This window comes from Rhinolophus hipposideros (genome assembly GCF_964194185.1).
Source record: "Rhinolophus hipposideros genome assembly, chromosome: 26".
Taxonomy (NCBI): domain Eukaryota; kingdom Metazoa; phylum Chordata; class Mammalia; order Chiroptera; family Rhinolophidae; genus Rhinolophus; species Rhinolophus hipposideros.
Genome location: NC_138072.1, coordinates 11,039,537 through 11,058,268, shown reverse-complemented (window position 1 = coordinate 11,058,268; position 18,732 = coordinate 11,039,537). Strand labels below are relative to the sequence as shown.

The following is an 18,732-nucleotide window of genomic DNA, read 5'->3' as shown; positions in this document are numbered from 1 at the left end:
CCTTTTGGACTTTAAATCAAATCCTACCTTAGAGAATATTACAGGGCCAAGGTTCTGGAATATATTTCATATTATTTATCAAATTTTAATTTCTCATATTAGTATTGTGCCTCAGTCTCTACATGGTAATTAATTTGACATTAGGCATGTCCTATCAAATAATATTTAAACAGAAGCCAAGGAAATCTGATCTTATATAGCCAATGAACATAAACTGGTATTTATTTATGAAATTATTGTAAAATTCCTTTAAATCTTCAAGTATTATGTTTTTATGAATACATAAAATGGGAAGTCTAAAGTGACTATCAAGATTTCATTTGTAGCTCATAAAAAATATTGAAGTAAAATTCCTTGCCACAAACACAGAAGAGTCGATCAGAGTGAGACAATGAAAAAAAAAATTCAGTTTCTACCTTGGAAAAGACATGATGTCTGTTTTCTTTAAAACGTGTTTCAATAGTAGGAATTTCTATAAAAAGATTAAGTCTTTCTTGTCATAATGACATCGTGAAAGCCTACATAGCTTCATCCCCTCCCATCTATATTTAGAACACATGAAATAAACTCCCCATACAGAATACTTTTGTTCTAGAAAACAGGTAATGCACATTCTGATAAAGAGCAAAAGACAAGTGCTTTATTACGAGAACTGTTCAAGTAAAATTTCCGTGTGCACCAGTGAAAGTGAAAAGATTTGCATCAATTTTCTTTGAATGAACACTAGATTAAAAAGGGGCTACACAGCTGTTGTTTTCACCCCAAACACCACCCTTTGCTAAGGCAAACATACACTTCATTTTAGAACAGAATTGGTACAGAAGAAAGCTACAGGACAGTACATCACAGAATGGAAAAGTCCTCCTAGCCTGGAAGCCATTATGAAATGGCAGCCCCTACACTTTGAGCGTTCTAATGTAGGTAGGAATTACAGTTTTTATCACAGCTTTATTTTTCTTTAAACTGATAAAATTTGAATATACTTTCTGTTTCTCAGGAGTGTGCAGATGGGGCCCATATGTAGATATTACAGTAATTACAACATTAAATAACATTGCACAGTCAACCTCCAAGGCTAATTCAGTATAAAATAACAAGTATTAAAGTGTACCTTTACTAGTGGTTTTACATCGCCTATGTCACTAGTTATGAAAGGAAAGTAGGCAAATGCCCAGTTTTACAAAGCCGCACATTATAGGCATAACGATGTGGAATAAATACAAGAAATCTGGCAAAATAGTAAAAAACAAACAGGTTACATGGGAACAAACCGAACAACCACGTAAGCATAAATCAATAATATACTGATATAAACAGGATGTTTTGCTCAAAAGTCTGTTAAGTACTTACAGATATTGCTGGGTTGGGGGTGGGGGAAGTGGAGGGGAGGAGAGCGAGGCAGACACTCCCAATGCCAGTTAATTCCTGAGGTGGCATTATTTCTTAACTGACACATTGATCGACACTGGAAAGATGACTTTGTGCTAGGAGACACTCCGGGTATTCTTATATTCCCGCAGTGACACTGCGATTCGGAAGCCAGCAAACCTAAGTGACAGTTTACATTATAACAGCCGGACAAAGTATTGATTCTTTTTAATTGTGCTGCTACAATTAGCAGTGGGCCAGAAAACACTCGAAAGTCTAAAAGAAATTTGGCGTAGGTTTTACTTTCCCCCAGGATTTCTTAGGAAGCTCAAGGCAAAGCTATTATCTATTTTCATGGACTTTATTTTAAAAACTCTTAAGTGCCGACACTGTAAACATTGTGTATCTTCTCAACTAAACCTTCTCTGATAACCAGAGTAAGAGCAAAGATAAGCAGGTATAATTCTGTGTATAATAAAGCTGATCTATGGATCACCTTCTGCTTTAAATTTAAATATGACTTTCAAATAACTTCTAAAAGTCCATGCTACAATCACAAAGACTATTTCTGTGCACTTTTAATTCTGGACACAGTTTTCAAAATTGCAGGATGGAGGTAAGAATTTAAAAAACCCACCAGAATGTAAATAACAGGGAAGAATATTTTCAACTCAAAGACTCAAGCGTACATTTATGTGCAGAAATCTAGACAACTATACAAGTTTTTGAGCAATCATCTGTTTTATTATACAACTCGAAAATGAACAGAAATACACAATATACTTACCTGTACATGTGAACCTACTTTTTTAGCTACAGATATTTATTATAGTTCACACTGACTTTAATTTTACAGTTCATAACTATGTATAACCTTATTGCATTAAGGGCAAATTCTACATGGGGAGATTCACAGGCCAATCACATTGGGCATTACCAGTACATTCAAAAACTGTACCCCATACTATGGTTATATCTTCCCTGATCCTGTAAATTTGAGTTTCTTTACAGTTTAAGCTCATTTGCTATTTTAGATGCAATGTTCTTAAAGGCAATAGACGTTCCAGATATTCGCTTGAAGCGGACCCCATTGAGTGACAGCCGCGGCAACTTGCAGACTTCCATCTCCCACTGCACGAGGCTGTCCTGTCTGGCATCTCCGTGGACACAGAAAAGCAAAAACCTCTCTTTCTGTTCATAATCACAGTTATTCGCATCTAACACTTTCCGGATTTCTTTCATCATGTCATTGGGGTCCATGGAGCTAGTGGTCTTCATGCTCCAGGTGAACCGCAGAGAACGGGGTTTGGAGTCTCTACTCTCTTCCTTGTCTCTTTCTTTTGGTTCCCCGGATGTACTTCTGAAAGAAGAGGGCAAAGGGAAAGAATGGAAACAAAAATTCCATTCAGCTAGGAAATCAAGACACACATAAAATCTAAGTGCTTAATAAAACTACCTAATCTGCAGACTACCTGCAGGTTAGATACAAAGATTTATGTCATTTGCTGTTACAAACACAGACCCCAGGTGGCCATCTGTTTTGACTATTAATATCTTGAATCTAAAACAGCATATTTTCTTAAATATATTTGTGGGAAACAAGTTTGCAGCTGGAAGTGAAGGACTTAGTACTTTTTCAGTTCCTTCCGGATTTTTCTGTGTAAGCTTGCAAAAGCAGATTCTCGACTTTCTGTGCATTTGGACAAAAAAAGAAACCACTAGCATTCTGCTTGTAAATACACATTTTTTAAATACAAAGAAAATGCTACCTTTCTTGGGGTAGGAGAGACTGGGGACATGGATAGCAGTAATGGCTGCAGAGGGTTATTTACCCCCGATTGTGCTGAGCGAGGATGTGGTACGGCAATGAGGGGAAGATGTCAGGCGACGCCACAAACCACAGTGCAGACACCAGGTCCTCTGACGGTGTCAGCGTTTTGCTGAAACGTCCTTAAATAGTCTACACTCCAACTCCTCCCCGCAACCCCGCATCACCTATTACTTTCCATCTCACTCACTCCTCTCGAGACACACTGGCCTCCACACTATTCCTTGAACACACAGGGTATGGGCTGGCCTTAGGCTTTTGCACAGGCTGTTCCCTCGGCCAGGAATGCTTTTCCCTCTGACGGCCGCATGACTAACTCCCTTACATCTTTCAAATCTTTGCTCACTTTCTCCACGTGATGTACACTGACCACCCTATTGCACCCTTTACTCCTACCCTGGCATGGCCAGCCTTCCTCACCCTGCTCCATTTTTACCTCCATAGCATTTATCCCATTCTAATAAACTATTTAATTCTTTTATTTATTACGTTTATTACTCGTCGGAATCTACCATGGGACTGTACATTCTGGGAGGCCCAGGAGCTTTGTCTGTCGTGTTCCCTGATATTCACAGGCCTCTAGAACTGTGCTGGGCACACAGCAGATAATTAACACGTATCTGTTAAGGGCGTCATGAGCCTTACAGGATTTTCCTGACTGCAGGTCTCCCATAAATAATAGAGAACCAGAAAACTTATTTCACACAATCATAGGAAGATAAAATTAGTAGATTATTTGTTTTTCAGAAGATGCTGTAATTCAAGTTATTGAGCAATTACCCAGATATAGGTTAACTTGTTAGCCTATCTCACATACTTTGGAAGTTCGTAATCTACTATATATTTCATATCAATATTATCATATAACATACATTCCTGTATACATTTACATACATGAATTTTTATGTATACATGTGTATTTGTTTCCCCCTCATTCCCAAGTATCTGAGCCTCCAAAGCTGTATGAACTATGCAAACTTGAGAAAATAAGGAAAGAAATAAGTAGAGAAAATAAATTTCTAAAGACTATTAAATAAGTATGGGGAGTATTTCTTCCAACGTTTTCTCTTTCTTTTTCTTTTTCCTCGTCACTCTAAGCCACAGGCCGCTCTGGGTGTGTAGATCAGACCAGGGTCATTTATCAGGACCACGTGTGCAACTCGTGGAATCAGCTGGGGCTGCCAGGGACCCAAAAGACCACTTGCTCAAGCACTCATTTTAAAAACAGAACTGATGGCTAGGAAACTTACATCACTCTTTTAAAGGGCATAGAGCTAATGAGTTGAAAAGTGAAGACTAGAAATCAGGTGTCTTTATTCCAAGTGTGCTTTTCCGTGCATCTCAAGGAAACCAGGTGACTTAAGACAATAGGCACGTACGAGACGTTTTGCTACAAGTATCTCAGAGGCACCAGCAATGGTAACGTTAACTGTAGAAAGGCCCTGGGAATGCCGATGCGAATAACAACAGCTAACATCTGCTAAGCACTTAGTAGGTGCCAGAAACTGTTCCAAGTGCCCAGCCGTGTCACTTCCTCCTCACTGACCCTTCACAACAACCCCAGGAGGCAGTCAGAGTGAGGAACTGGGGACCCGAAGAGTGAAAGTGACTGTGCCACAGTCACCCAGTTAGGTAAGCGGTAGAACACAGCTGAAACCTGGGGGGTCTGGCTCCAGAGCCCATGCTTTCCACCATCATGTCCCATCATCTCTCTAGAAAGACAGAACCTCATTAGAACTGGTTTGGCCCTACCTATGTTCCTTATTGTTTCTTCTTCTCTAAAATGGATGCTTTTCACCTGGTTGTGAGGATGAAAACAGCCAGCAACTACCTTATGGGTAGTAGGTATTTAATAAGTTTGTTCAAAAGCAAAAAAAAAAAAAAGCCCGACAAGGACCAAACAAAAGGGACAGGTAGTCACCTTAAAAGGATGAAATGCATGCAGATTAACTGTGGTGTTAGCAGCCACTAGTGACACTGCACGCTGTTAAGTGTCCCAGAGGGAAATTTAGTAGGAAGGATGAGATGCAAGCAGGGGGCTCAAAAACGATGACCCAGTAAGAGAGGGGCTTAAAACTAAAGTCCCTCATGTTCATTTCACAGGCAGAAGCGCGTGCAAAACATTTGTCCTGCCTGCTTTGGCTCCCTACCGGGGTGACTCCGGAACCGACCTCAATAAGCAAACATTTCAGCTATTATGATTAAACATAAACACAGCAGCACAGTCTGTAAAAAGGACTACACGGGAATGCTTAATGAACTTTTCCCAAAGCTCTTCATGTTTTATATTTCAAATGATTTTAAAAACTAGAAATTAGAATGAGGCTCGTGTTGAGCTGAAGGGAGCGGGGGTATTTGTCCTGAGGAGCTAGCTGCTTGTCAAGGGTCTGAGGTTTATATGGGCTTTAATGCCTGTTTCTTAGACTTCCCATTTATAAATATGAACACAAGTACTAGCATGTTATTAACGTGGTTGCTAGACGTCCCAGTGCCCCAATCACAGGCCCTGAGGGTGGGGCCCAGCCATCTCTTTTCTCTACCCCTCCTGCCCCGCTTATTCTGACTGCGCTCAAGTTTGAGCCCCATCGCCAGAACAAATCCACAACCAGAGCTAAATGTCAAAACCATAAAGTACAGCAGGGCGAGAGTTACCGAATTTCCCTACACATTTGGTTATCTCGGGGTTTTGTGTCATCTGACTAAGACTAATTTTGGTTACATCATTTTAGTGAGAAAAGGATCAGTCCGTTTTAATCTATTAATTCTTCTGCTAAGACATCTTGGATAGGACAGAAAGGCGATTTCTCTACAAAGCATACAATTCAAAATAATGTTTAGAAACCACAATCTTACAGGTAAGTAAATGTAATTAAATGCGAGGCAACATTAGGAAAACCCATCCCAATATAAAAATGTAAAACACACATACTAGCTACTGGTTAGTTCTACTCGTGTCTATTAAGAGCTGTCGGGATTTCAAAAGCATGTTTGCATCACAGGGTCCTGGCGGCGAAGTATTAATAGTGGCTCCTCACCTTGAGGTGTCGGTTCTGCCACTGGCTTCGCCTTCACTTGGGTCCCTCAAAACAAAGTGAAGGTTGAGATTTAATGATAAGAGTGAAAAATATATCAAGAAAACCTACATCTGAAATGAGTTTAAAATGAACTCAAGCAAACTTTTAGCATGACAGTTTTCTACTACTAGGCAGTCTAGTACTATTTCTCATGTTTTTCAACATAACCACACTTCACTGTCATTTATTTATTGAGCGGCTACTGGGTATTGGCATAGAGGAGAGGCCAGGTGACAGTTTAGGATTATTTTGTTTTTACGTGATCTTCCAATTTTCAGACATGTTTGTTTTTTTTTAAAGTTATCGTTTTGGTTGAGTTTAGTTCAATCTAAAGTTAAAACTGTTTAATAATTAGCAACAGCAAGATTCAACTTTATACTTGTTATTAAACAGAATTCTAGTAGTCGCTCAATTTAGAAAACATACAAATTAACCTTGCAATTAGAAATAAAGCTCAACACATACAAGTATTTCTAAAAATAAATATCGATTTTTTAAATAAGCAATTAACTTATTTCATAAGTTATGCTAATGAGTCATGAACATGACAAAATGTTAACAGCAAACCAACAGCCTATCCAAGCAGGTGAGTCTAAAAACATGAATTCACTCTTAAACAGAAATAGTGATCTTACCTGGATTTCCACCTGTGAAATAAAACCGGGAAAACTACTAACTGTCCTTTTGTTGAATGTAATTAATATTTTTTAAGTCAACCAAGATTTTAACTTTGTCATTTTCAAAGGTAATTTTAAATATCTATATAGGAGTATCAAGTTATAAGCCAGTTTAAATATATGAAGAGATGGCCTGTGATAGCCAAATACTGTTAAATAGTTGGGAAACATTAACAACTTGAACCCTTCCGTCAATGTTTTCTTACTGTTTTAGCCACACCAGATACACTTATATTATTTATGTAAAATGACTGCAACAGAAATAAAATCGGTGCCACTTTCCTCATCCCACAAATTAATAAGACACATCCATCCACTAAGCTCTAAAACTCGAAGGCATTTTAACCGGGTGGTTAAAAATAGGAATGTCTTATGCTTCTCAGGGTCTCTAACTACAGGCCTTTCTTGACTAACACATTATGTAACAATCATTTTCCTATCCAAGTTAAAAAGGATGATAAGATACATTCTCACATTCAATGGGGGTTTCTTAAATTTCTATGTTTAATCACTGGCATTTTCCCTGGGAAGCATAACGAAAATTCAATTTCATCTACACAAACTTATTTTTATTATAGCATGCTGAAGTAAATAAAACATGATTTGAGGAAGTGCAAAGTGAAACGCACAAGCTCAGGTGCATGTGGATGAACGGATACGTGTGAAGGGCACGTCTGTCAGCTGAGCAACAGAGGCCGTCAGGCTGCTGGTTCCTGCAGCGAGGACACAGCTCCTTTAGGAGGAAGGCGCATGCGTCTCCCTGGATTTTTCGGTCCTATTTATGCTTTGCCTCATAAATTGCTGCGAGCAGGCAGACAGCTGCCCCCCACCGCCAAACTTTCAGCGTTAGGAATGAAACGCCCCTTCGATGGTACTTCCCCTGCTACAACTGTGGAAATAGCAACTGACTTGTCGCATCGCTTCCCACACCCTGCTCCTGCCTTCCTGGGTACCACTAGGAACAGGACTGGAAGAATTTCCGTACTTGGCAATGATTTTAAATAGTCCAGTAAGCCAGCCGTAGGCACCCACATGGGAGGCAGGTGGGGGTATAGAGAGCACAGAAGGTGGTAACAGCATATGCCGTGTAGCATGGCTCTCCAACACTTAAATGTTTGAAAACAAGCCAAATATATATAGCAACATAATCAATTAACTAATAAGGTTATTCCCTATACAAGAGTCAGCTAGGGTTAAAAAAATCATCGGGTTTGATATAATCCCCAGCAGAGAGACTAGTTATATGGAACTTACCCAGAGCAAATGGGTTTAAAAGCTGTTTAATAAAGACTTTTGAAAGAGTACGTCTACAGCCTCCCTTGATAGATGGTTCTAGTGTAAATCGCTTTCCTAATTGGTAAACAACCCTCTCACATGGTCACTTTAGTGTATAGTCTTCTTACTGGCCAAGAACTACTAACTGGCTTCCTCTCCGTAATAATGGTTTTCAAGTACATGAATGATTAAATTATTCTCTATCCTTCCCTTCTTAAAGCTTTACAACCCAAATTCCTTTACGTTTTTTCCCCTATAAAATCATCTTCTGAGACGTTTAGTGCCATATCCACTTGATTGGTCTCAAAGTTTGTAAGGCGTCTTGGCTCCCAAGTTGTAAAGTCAGCCCTGCCCCTGAGCACACTCAGTTCCGGGGCTGGGCACACGGGGTGTCAGCGTGGGGGTTCCACTTCTCCAAGCTTTAGGTACATGAAGTGAAGAAGGCAAAGGGGACAGGGAGGAAAGGCCTGGCCTGAGCCCTGGATGGACTTAAGAAGAGACAAGTGAGAAAAACGGATAACCTGAGAAATGAGTGGAGGATATTAAATAATAAGGCTCCAGTTTGTCTCCAAGCCTCCAACCTTCCCCAAAGTTCAATATGCTGTAAATGCAGAAAGAGCAACTGTTATTTCCAGTCTGGCACTTGCGAAAGAACTTAGCAGGTTCATTTCTGGGACTGAAACCAATGCTTTGCTTGTCTTCCTGCATTAAATCATTTGTGGTAGATTATACAGCCCAGCCTCAAGCTACAAAATGCTACGTAAGGGCAGACCTCATGCACTGCAGTGAACACAGACACAGTTGTAAAGCCAGAGCTGTTCACATGGTGACAAGTGACCTTGGAGGAGAATTGAGATTTTTTTTTCTCTTCTCCAACCAAATCCAGAATTAATTAAAATGTGTTAAAAATCAAGACATTGAAAAACCTTGCCAAATTGCTGATGACAAAGGATCGCACACGACCTCCCTACTCCCTCCTAGTACCTCTGCCCAAAATCCCTCTACTAAATGACATTGTTCAAAATGTAATCAGAGCATTGGTGAAACTTAGAAAGTTTCCTGCCAGGTCCCCACAGAGGCTAGTTCTGAACACCCCGATCTCCCCAACTCATTCTCTATTTCAGGACCTGCTTTCTTCACAGCACTTACCAGAATTAATTATAACCTTATTTCTTTGTTTGCTTTTTACATTGTCTTCCACACTATTCATACATTCATTCAATAACGTTTACTGAATGCCTCTTTGTGTATCATAGTCGGTACTCAAAATTCGGCAGAAGATTCAGCACAGAACAAAGCAAACAAACAAACAAGTGCCTATTCTCATGGAGATCACCTCCTAGGTGGGAGAGACAGGCAACTAACAAACATGTAAACGTATACATTATGTCAGGGAGCGTTAGTGCCGTGGAGAAAAGTAAAGCAGGGTGTCGGGAGGAAGAGGCTGTGATTCTAAATGGGGGGCCGGGGAAGGCCTCGCTGAGGAGGCCACGGGAGCAGAGATCTGAGGGAGGCACAGAAGGAACCACGCAGGCGCCGGGGAGAGGACTGCAGGCAGAAGGAATGGCGAGTGCAAAGTGCTGACCAGGTGGGAGGACACTCGTCAGGTGCCCTTGGGGCTGGTGTGGAACTAGCAAGGGAAGAGTGGGAGCAGATGAGGTCAGAGCAGAAATGGGCGTCCCACCAAATGACAGAGGGCCTCGGAGGCTACCGTCAGGGCTCTGAGTGGTATTCTGAGCAAGTCGGAAGCAAGCTGAGGCCTTTAAATTGAGGACTTACATCATTGGAAACAGAACAGGAGGATAAGAGCAGAAGCTAGGAGACCTCTGAGGAGTTAGGAAGCGGCAGATTAATAGTGGTTTAGATTATGAAGGCAGTGGCGGGATTGATGGAAGCAGCTAAATTCTGGAAGAACTGCGAAGGCAGAGCCAACGCAATGTGCTAATGGAACTACGTGCAGAATGAGAAAAGGAGGCGTCAAGGATAAGTCAAGGGTCATGGTCTGAGCTACGAGAAGAATGGTGTTGCCATTAGCCACAATGGTGGAGAATGAGGGTCCGGTTTGCGGAAGAGGAGCGGGAGGAGAGTTTTGACACTCTCTGTTTGAGAGTCTATTAGAGATCCAAGTGGAGAGGCTAAGTAGCCACTGGACATATGGGTCTGTGGTTCAGAGGAGAGATCTGGGCTAAAGACATACCTTTGGCATTTGCTAATGGAAGATGGAATTCAATGTCATGTGCCTGAATGAGATCACCCAGAGAGCGAGGATGAGCAGAGAAGACGTGTCCAGACTGAGCCCTGGGCCAGTCTGATATGTAGAGGTCAGGGGGGAAGGCAAAGGGATCTAAAAAGAACCAGCAACGGAGCCTGGGAAGGGACAGCTAATTTGAGCGGCAGGAGGAAAACTGGAAGCCCAGTGAGGAAAGTCCCAACTGTGTAGAACGTTGTAAGAGAGTAAGGTGCTCACAGGAAGAGAGTGGCCCGGTCAGTCTCATTGCTGATCAACAGCACCTAGCAAAGTGCCAAGCACGTAGTAGGTCTTCACATATTTGTGAAATGACTATATGGCACTCCTTTATCCTAACCTACAAGCAGACTATCTCTACAGCACTTTCTCACTCTAATATTCTGTGCTGACTTCTTTCTTGTCTTGTGCTCCTAATTTCCCTCTAGAATCTACATTTTCATTGCAAAGAGAAATATTGTGCACAATGTTTAATGCACAATTAGTAACCACGCATTAAACTCAAAACCTATTTTATCTTCAATTTAAAATTAATCATCACATAACCATGAGCAAGTACTGGCTTTTAAAAATGGCTTTACATTAGGAATAGAGACAGTGGAAATGTAATGGCTGTGTGTGATGCCAGAGGGATAGTGGTTGAGGAGCGGGGGGTTGTCACTGTGTGAGGGATATAATATAAATGATGAATGTCTAACTATTGCATTGTTTTGTGCACCTGAAATTAATAAAAGAAAATGTTAAAAAAAAATCACATACTGAAAAAAACCCAACATAAAACCCCATTGGGCTTGGAGACATCACCTTAGATACAAACTATTTTCCTACAGTAGGACTTTGGGGGTGGGGGTAATGGGCAGGGGATATCGTCAATGTTTCTGTCTTTTGGGGGCTTTATTATAAATCCAGCAACCACACACACAAAAAAAGGCTTTAAATAGTCAGCCCAATTCCAACAGCAGGAATTCCTGGTAATCTCACTAGTGCCCAGCAGATAGTCAGCCAGCAGCACCGTCTCACTGTCATGCTGACTCTGTTGGGAGCTTCTAGGTCTTTCTCTAGCAAGGTGTCATGCTGCCTGGTAATTGCCTAAAGGGTACGAAATCGTTGAGTGATCTGGTTAGAAAGTGATGTTGCATTTGAGTATTTCAAGTTTTAAATCCAGCTGTGTGGTCCTGGACAAACTGGTCCATGAGCTGAGTCCATAAAGAGCTCCGCGAAAAGGGCGAGAGACAGGAGCTGCCTATTCTCTTTTCCACATCCCTGCTTTGAAACGCTAGGGACACTAAGAACACTGGAAATCAAGTATTTAATTAATATATATATATATTTAAAGAGAATATAATGATTTCTTACCCATATTTTCTTATCTGCTCAAGTAACTACATGGTCTGGAGTCTTAACTTTCTCCCCAGATGGGAACAGTGTGCCTTCTTCTGGACACCCAGCACGCTGCCCATACGTCTTGTTCAGCACATACTTGGTTTTACACCGCGGCTGGTTGTTTACAGGCCTGCTTCTCTCAGGACTGTGTGAATCTGGAGGACAGAGATGCTGCCTCCTTCATCTTTGCGTCCAGCCTAGCACCTAGCACAGCGCTTTGTACATGCAGGACTTCAGGAGGCTTTTGGTGGGACCTGGTAACAAGACCAAGTTCATATCCACCTGCATTGTATTCAGCAACTTGTACAATCATTGTATATCGATATATGCTTATGTTTTAGAAAAGATGCAATTAGTTTAGTTTACTATATTTGTATTCATTTTGTTTACTATGTTTTGCTGTTAAGATTTTATGATGTTAAATTATAGAAGTAATCTATATGACTATTTTATAAGAAAGAAAAAAGGAAAACTATGTATTATTAGTGAGCAGTTTAAAGGTATTCTTAAGAAATATTATTTGAAGGATACATGTAAACTATTTTATTCCTTTTTCTAAATCAAGGCTTTTAAGTCGGGGTGAAACTTTTTATTAAAACACATTTCTGATGTCAAGTTTTGCTCTTTCCACTCTATTTTATAGAATTTTTAAATTATCATGCTGTCCATTTTTCCCCCTTTCTCTTAAGGAAAAAGACTTTATGTCTTCCTTGATTTTTTTCTTCAAACTTCTATAAAAAGTACAACTCTAATAAAAGGTCATGAAAGCATTTTGGAAAAATCACTGTCAAGATTAAAGAAAAAAACCCGGTTTCCTTTATAATTCCCAGAGGACACCAAACACCACCGTACATCAGAACTGACCTGCGAACGAATCTGGATGTAATTTTGCTTATGATACCAGTTGACGTTCCCCTTCTGGCATGTGCAAATGCACCTGTTTCATGGGACGGGGACGCGGGTGGCCCATTGTAAGCCGCGCTGCGTCGCTCCCGGAGCTGTTCACCATGGAAAGTGCTTCGGCTTGAACTCCCCCGAGGGAAACGGGTCCGGTCTGGAGTGGTGGCACTAATACTGTGAGCAGATGGGGAAGCAGCAGGCACTCTCTGGGTTGTACTGTGGGGACAAATTAAGATACATTATTCAGAATAATGATGGAGAGAGCTGTCACTCATGCTAAACACGAGAATCACATCAGACCAGTCAGCAATGTGGAACATGAATTGTACTGCTTGTCCAAAAACATTTCCATGGAACCATTTCCCATGTACAATTTCCGCCTCAGTGATAGCACAAGGCTCCACCAATGTGATTAACAAACCTAACAATCAAAGATGTTCCTGAAGTCGAGAAATCCTAACATAGGCAAATACGAGAAAAATAGTCATATAATTTTATACCTGAAAGGGCTCTTTGGAAGCATCTGCTTCATCGACAGGGAAACGAAAAGGCCAGTTTTATTAAGAACAAGTACCTGGCAGGAGCCAGGACGACTGCACAGAGGGCTCAACTCCCAGTGTCATTTTCTTTTTCCTTTTTAAACCATAAGAAACTCAATTTACCTAAATGACAAATTAGGCAGTCATACTTCACTTTTAAGAATGGGTTTAAAATAAAATCCTTCAAGAAAGTTACTCTAGAAAATTATTTAAGTCATAAACAATCTTTTTGACAACAGCTAGAAGATATAGTAAGTTTATGTTACAATCCAACTTTTCCTCTGCCACAAACCTTCATTTTTTCACAAAACTCTTAATGGCATATGGCCTAACGTTGTCTTTTCACACGGTGCCATATTTTTAACAACTCCTATCAACAAACAAAATGAAATGCAACCAGCATGTTACCCGGGTCGGTAAGCTTCAGAGCTGTCTTTAATAGTTGGCAGTGTAACTTTTATAGGGTGACCAGAAGCAGATAGGGACTTCTGGTGGCGGGGTCGCGCTGAGGGGACAGCAGGAGCCACAGCAGAGCCAGCAGAAGATAAGCTACTCGCGGACATCTCTGTAAGGCTTTCGACACAACACGGTTGAGAAGACCATGGAAATGTAAGACAGAAGAAAAGACGCAGTTCACTAAAATTTAAGGACTAGATTTTTAAAAACCTAAATTGACTAACATCTCTCCTGATGGAAGCACAAGAAATGAACCTCAGTGGCACTGTTAGTGATTAACAAAACAATGTTCTTGTTAAAAACGTACACGGTAAATTTACCACCACCTTCCGTGGAAAGGATGTCACACACACCTGTCCTCTCTGTGTGAACCTGAGAGGGTTTTTGTGGATCAATGATTATGAGTGGAGACGTTGTTCACTTTCCCAAAAACCACAGTTTGTTGTGATGTGTTGCTGTGTTCATTGCTCATGATACAATAATTCACAATTATAGCAAAAAGACTATTGCTGGAAACATTATGAAAACACTTTTAGCTCATGTCATTAATCGATAGGTTAACTGTTGCAGATTAAAGGAATGGCAGATTAGGAATTGCAGTATAGGAAAAATAGCAAATTGGAAATCAATCCCCAATTATTTTTCTAGCCTAAAGGATCTTATGTGCAAGGAAGATACTGTTCTAGCCTCGCAATAACACTTATTTTAGGTGTCTATTAATGGAGAGGAAACAAATGTAAGAATGGTCTGTCCAGTCTACTGACAGGACTAGGAATGGACCTAAGAATAGACTTTTATTAGAATTCTATTTTATTAGAATTCTAGGCCCCCTGTTCTTTTGTACTATATTGGTGAATAGTCCTGTGTTACAAGTCATGAGGAAAAGAAGCTCAAATTTTAAAATCATAAAAATAATATGGTTTGACATTGTTTAAAATGAAACACTTTTGAGAACTTTATCATTCTCAAGGGTCACCTGAGCTGGCCGCATTTCTTTAGAGGAAGAAGAATCAAACCCTTGCTATTTGGACACAGTAATGAGTTGGTGGGAGGGGGATAGAGAAGCAGGTAAGAAGTAGCAGGTAGATAAGAGAATAAGATTCAAATTACGAAGATCAGACTAGGATGGTATGATCTGCTTTGTTATAGGGAAAGAGGAAAGAACTGCAAACATAGATTTTATTTGGAACTTCTCAGGTTAAGACATTTGCTTCCTGCTTTCCCTAGCTATTTTCCCACCCATCCCCTCTGGTACAGAAGGAGACGCCCCAGTAAGAAGGTTGTCTGCATCTTACTCCTTTGTGTTTCCTTTCCTCCTGACCCATGAGCACAGCGTTTTAGCAAGAGCACTCAGCAGGATGAGAACAGAGGCAGGACTCGCTGGCGGTCCCACATTTACCTGCTGTCCTTCCCATTCTGCAGCGCCGTGTACCGATCGGTGGTCCGTTCACAGACATACGTATTCCTTCTTGCCATGCTACCTCCAGCATACACATTGTTCTTTAAGAAGGCAAAAAAAAGACATTTTAAAACTTTTAAAACTCTAACTGTAGTGATGAAAGTCAAAGAAATGAATTTAAGCTGCAAGTGACTGAAAAAAACCCCTGGTAGCATTCTACTTTACCAACCAGAATCTTACTGCTAACTAGCTCTCTTAGCACTGTTCTCAGAGTGTAGGAGTAACAGGCAGAGCACAAGAAGCTCATGACGTTTTAGCTCCCTGTCTCCCAGCAGCTCAATGTCCTACATCAGCAGCAAACAGTGTTTTGAAAGAAGCCTGAAAGCTGGGTTTTTTTATTCTCTCCTTTGTAAGCTGGGACTGGGGAGAAAAGCAGGTGAGTTGTACGGGTGGCTTTTATGGGAGTAGGAGAGAGAGACCACGCCACAGAAATATTATCACAAACAGAAAATGTGTGGCAGTGAGGATGGTGGGCGCTTTGGGAAGACCCTGCTTCCCCTGCTTGGGAAGCGCCACAGTCAAGGGTAACGCTGAGGAGAACAAAACTTCAGGGTCAAAGGCATGAGGCCACCAACAGAGGTGCAAGCACTGCACTCTGGGAGTATTTCCTCATTTCGGGTTTTAGCCAGGAGGCAAACCAAGTCAGAGAAGCTCTGGAGAAAAGAGAAAGAATAAGCCAAAAGGGGTTGATTCTTCTTACCATGGGTCAGGCTCTCCTTACCAAATGTGTGACCCGTGCTGTGCCGCCACAATCTTGACTAGTTGTTAGTAAGTACTAAACTATGCAGGAATGATTTTCAGAAGGGATAAGGTACTCTCTGCTCAATCCTTACTCCAACAGACAAAAATTTCCTCTTTTCGCTAACCCAGCTTTCTCGATGCTTTAAGATACGTAATTAAAGTCTGTTTAATCACAAGGATTAGAAAGTTAATACTATGTTTCCCCAAAAATAAGACCTAGCCGGATAATCAGTGCTAATGCGTCTCTTGGAGCAAAAATTAATATAAGACCCGGTCTTACTTTACAACAATATAAGACTGGGTCTTATCTAACATAATATAAGACCGGATCTTGTATTAATTTTTGCTCCAAAAGATGCATTAGAGCTGATGTCCCGCTAGGTCTTATTTTCAGGGAAACACGGTAGATAGTATGCCTGAATTAAGTTTGGAGAAGGCAAAAAGCCTCATCTATACAAAATGTGTAAGGCAGGTTCCAAATCTTTCATTAGTTCAGGATCCTAGGTGGAAAGAATTTTGTCACCAGCCACACAAAAAACATAAATTAAAAACTATAGAAGTATGGTAGCAAAACAGGCTAAGATTATTAAAAACATTTTTTAGGTAAGACTTGGCCCAGGCTGAGTTGAACAACAGGTTAATTTGAGGGTGTGGCAGAAAATAAGGGACTAAATTATTTCTTCCTGTTATATACTAGTAGGTGATGATGTTCTGGAAACTGTCCTCTAGCTGATGTTTAGATGAGGGAAAATGACGGCTGGCCTAGGAAAATTACTTTTAAAAACAAGGTACTAAGCCCTATTATAGTTAAATCACTTCCAAACACATCAGTTGAACAGGTAAGTGCTTATATCCTCCAATTCTCGAAGAGGTTATGCCCATGTATTTCATAGTCTAGGAGGTGATAATCGAATAGCATTTTAAAAAGCTGTGATTTCCATTAACTATATAAAACAATGGGTACGGGGGATGTAACCCACCTGCAATTCAGGTTACGTGGGGCTTTTTGGTATCTTATTTCATGTTTCTATTTAAAATACTTTAAAATTTTTTTCTCTCTTTTCCTACATTCCACAGGCTAGATCAATTTCTTTTGCCTTTGTTAGTTTAAAAGTTATAAATTCTATGTCTGTTCTTATATTGTTTGCCCTGAAGTTTCTGTACTCACGTTTGTTTACTACTATTGCTTTCTTAAACTCATCCCTATTTCCTATCTTCTGCAGACAAATGCATATTTCCATTTTCCTTTAATCTCCACCCCATCTTCACTTCCTGGGTATTGTCCCGAACTTTGGTTCTGGATTTTCATTTGTTTCTTTTCAGATGTTACCACATGTACGAGTACACTTTAATAAGCTAGTTGATCCCTTTCAACTCCCATACATTATGCAGCAAATTTCTAGATACGGCTCTTACAGTTCCTCCAATGGTACAGTGTTTTCAAATGGGGTCACTCACTGGGTAGCAAGCGAGTTGAGATATTTTATGCCTAAGAACTTGCCTATCATACCTTCACATTTAAATGACAATTCAGCTAGATATAAATTTCTGGGTCAATGTGCTTTTCTTTCAATATTCTTTTTAAAAAAATATGTATTTTAAAAAAGATCTATTTATCTTCCTGCATCCATATAACTATTGAGAAATCTGATGTCAGTCTGAATCTTATTCCTTTTGAGGTTATCTGCTGCCCCATTTTGGGACCTTGTAAAGATTCTGCATTTTGTTTTTGGTTCTATACATTCCACTTTCATGAGTCCAAGAGTAGGTTTTTCCTTCTGGCCTCTCTTTGCTTTTCTGAGTCCTTTTAATGGAGTTTTCTTTCTTCCTTTATTCTTTATTATTTCTTCCAATATTTCTTACGTTCATTTTACTCCCTTTCCTTTCTAAACTCCTCTTATCTACATGTCACCAATTCTACTTTTACCCTTTATATATCTTAGTTTTCTTTTATATTTTCTATCCTTTTCTTCTTTCCTGCTACCTTACAGGAGAACGTCTCAATCTCTCTTCTAGCTCCCATTATATATATATATATATATATATATATATATATATATATATATATATATATTTTTTTTTTTTTTTTTTTTTTTTTGGTTGCTGTTTTAAGTAAATAACGTGAGCTAATTTTATAAAATAAGTAGTAACAGTCTGCCTCCATCAGATGGCTTATTTGTAAATGTAAAATTAAATGCACCAATATAATAATAAGTAAAGATTACAAACAGGAAAAATGAGGCCGTCAAGTTTAATGTATGATTCTGTGGTGAGGTTAAGTGTGATTTAAAGAATTCTTAGTTTATTTTTTTGTTCTTAAATTGCATTGATGAGAAGCTTGGCCCCTTTTGCGTGTTCTTTAAATGTATGAGTCACTATAAAATTTTGAAACTCTTCTTTAAAAAGATAAAGATTTAAAAAAAAAAAAATTCTCACAACAAATACCCACCCCAAATTGCAGTAGATTAGAATATTTACTCACACTTGGGATAGTTGAAGACTTTTTCCTTTCTGGCCCTACAAGAGGGCTGGCAGTCATCTCGCTTTTCGATCCAACTGTCGTGCTGCCAACTTTACGAGCTGTGACATCTTTGTCCCACTCCTCTTTCTGTTCACTTTCCACGCTGCTAGCCTGAGGCCTTTTCGTATACGATACGGCAGGGGGAATGGACGGACCAGCTATGATAATAATGAAAAATGCACAATTAGCTACAAAACAAGGAACATATTTTCTCCTTACAAGCAAAAACTGTACTAAAAAATCTCTTTACTTGCATATGGTACACT

The 18,732-nt window shown here is 39.9% G+C and overlaps 1 protein-coding gene across 6 annotated transcripts in view; it reads right to left on the bottom strand.

The window, feature by feature from the left end:
• Positions 1–614: 614 nt before the first annotated feature.
• MARK1 (microtubule affinity regulating kinase 1) overlaps positions 615–18,732 on the bottom strand; it is a 91,640-nt gene continuing 73,522 nt past the window's right edge. For 4 of the 6 annotated variants that reach the window (XM_081039218.1, XM_081039217.1, XM_081039214.1 and 1 more), the window contains 6 exons: positions 18,428–18,624; positions 15,145–15,245; positions 13,698–13,862; positions 12,715–12,966; positions 6,232–6,276; positions 615–2,728 (listed from right to left, as the gene is read on the bottom strand). In XM_081039218.1, coding sequence (XP_080895344.1) covers positions 2,374–2,728; positions 6,232–6,276; positions 12,715–12,966; positions 13,698–13,862; positions 15,145–15,245; positions 18,428–18,624 — 1,115 coding nt within the window. In that variant the 3' untranslated portion in view covers positions 615–2,373. The remainder of the gene's footprint in view (positions 2,729–6,231; positions 6,277–12,714; positions 12,967–13,697; positions 13,863–15,144; positions 15,246–18,427; positions 18,625–18,732) is intronic. The other 2 variants (XM_081039216.1, XM_081039215.1) reach the window with 1 other exon arrangement.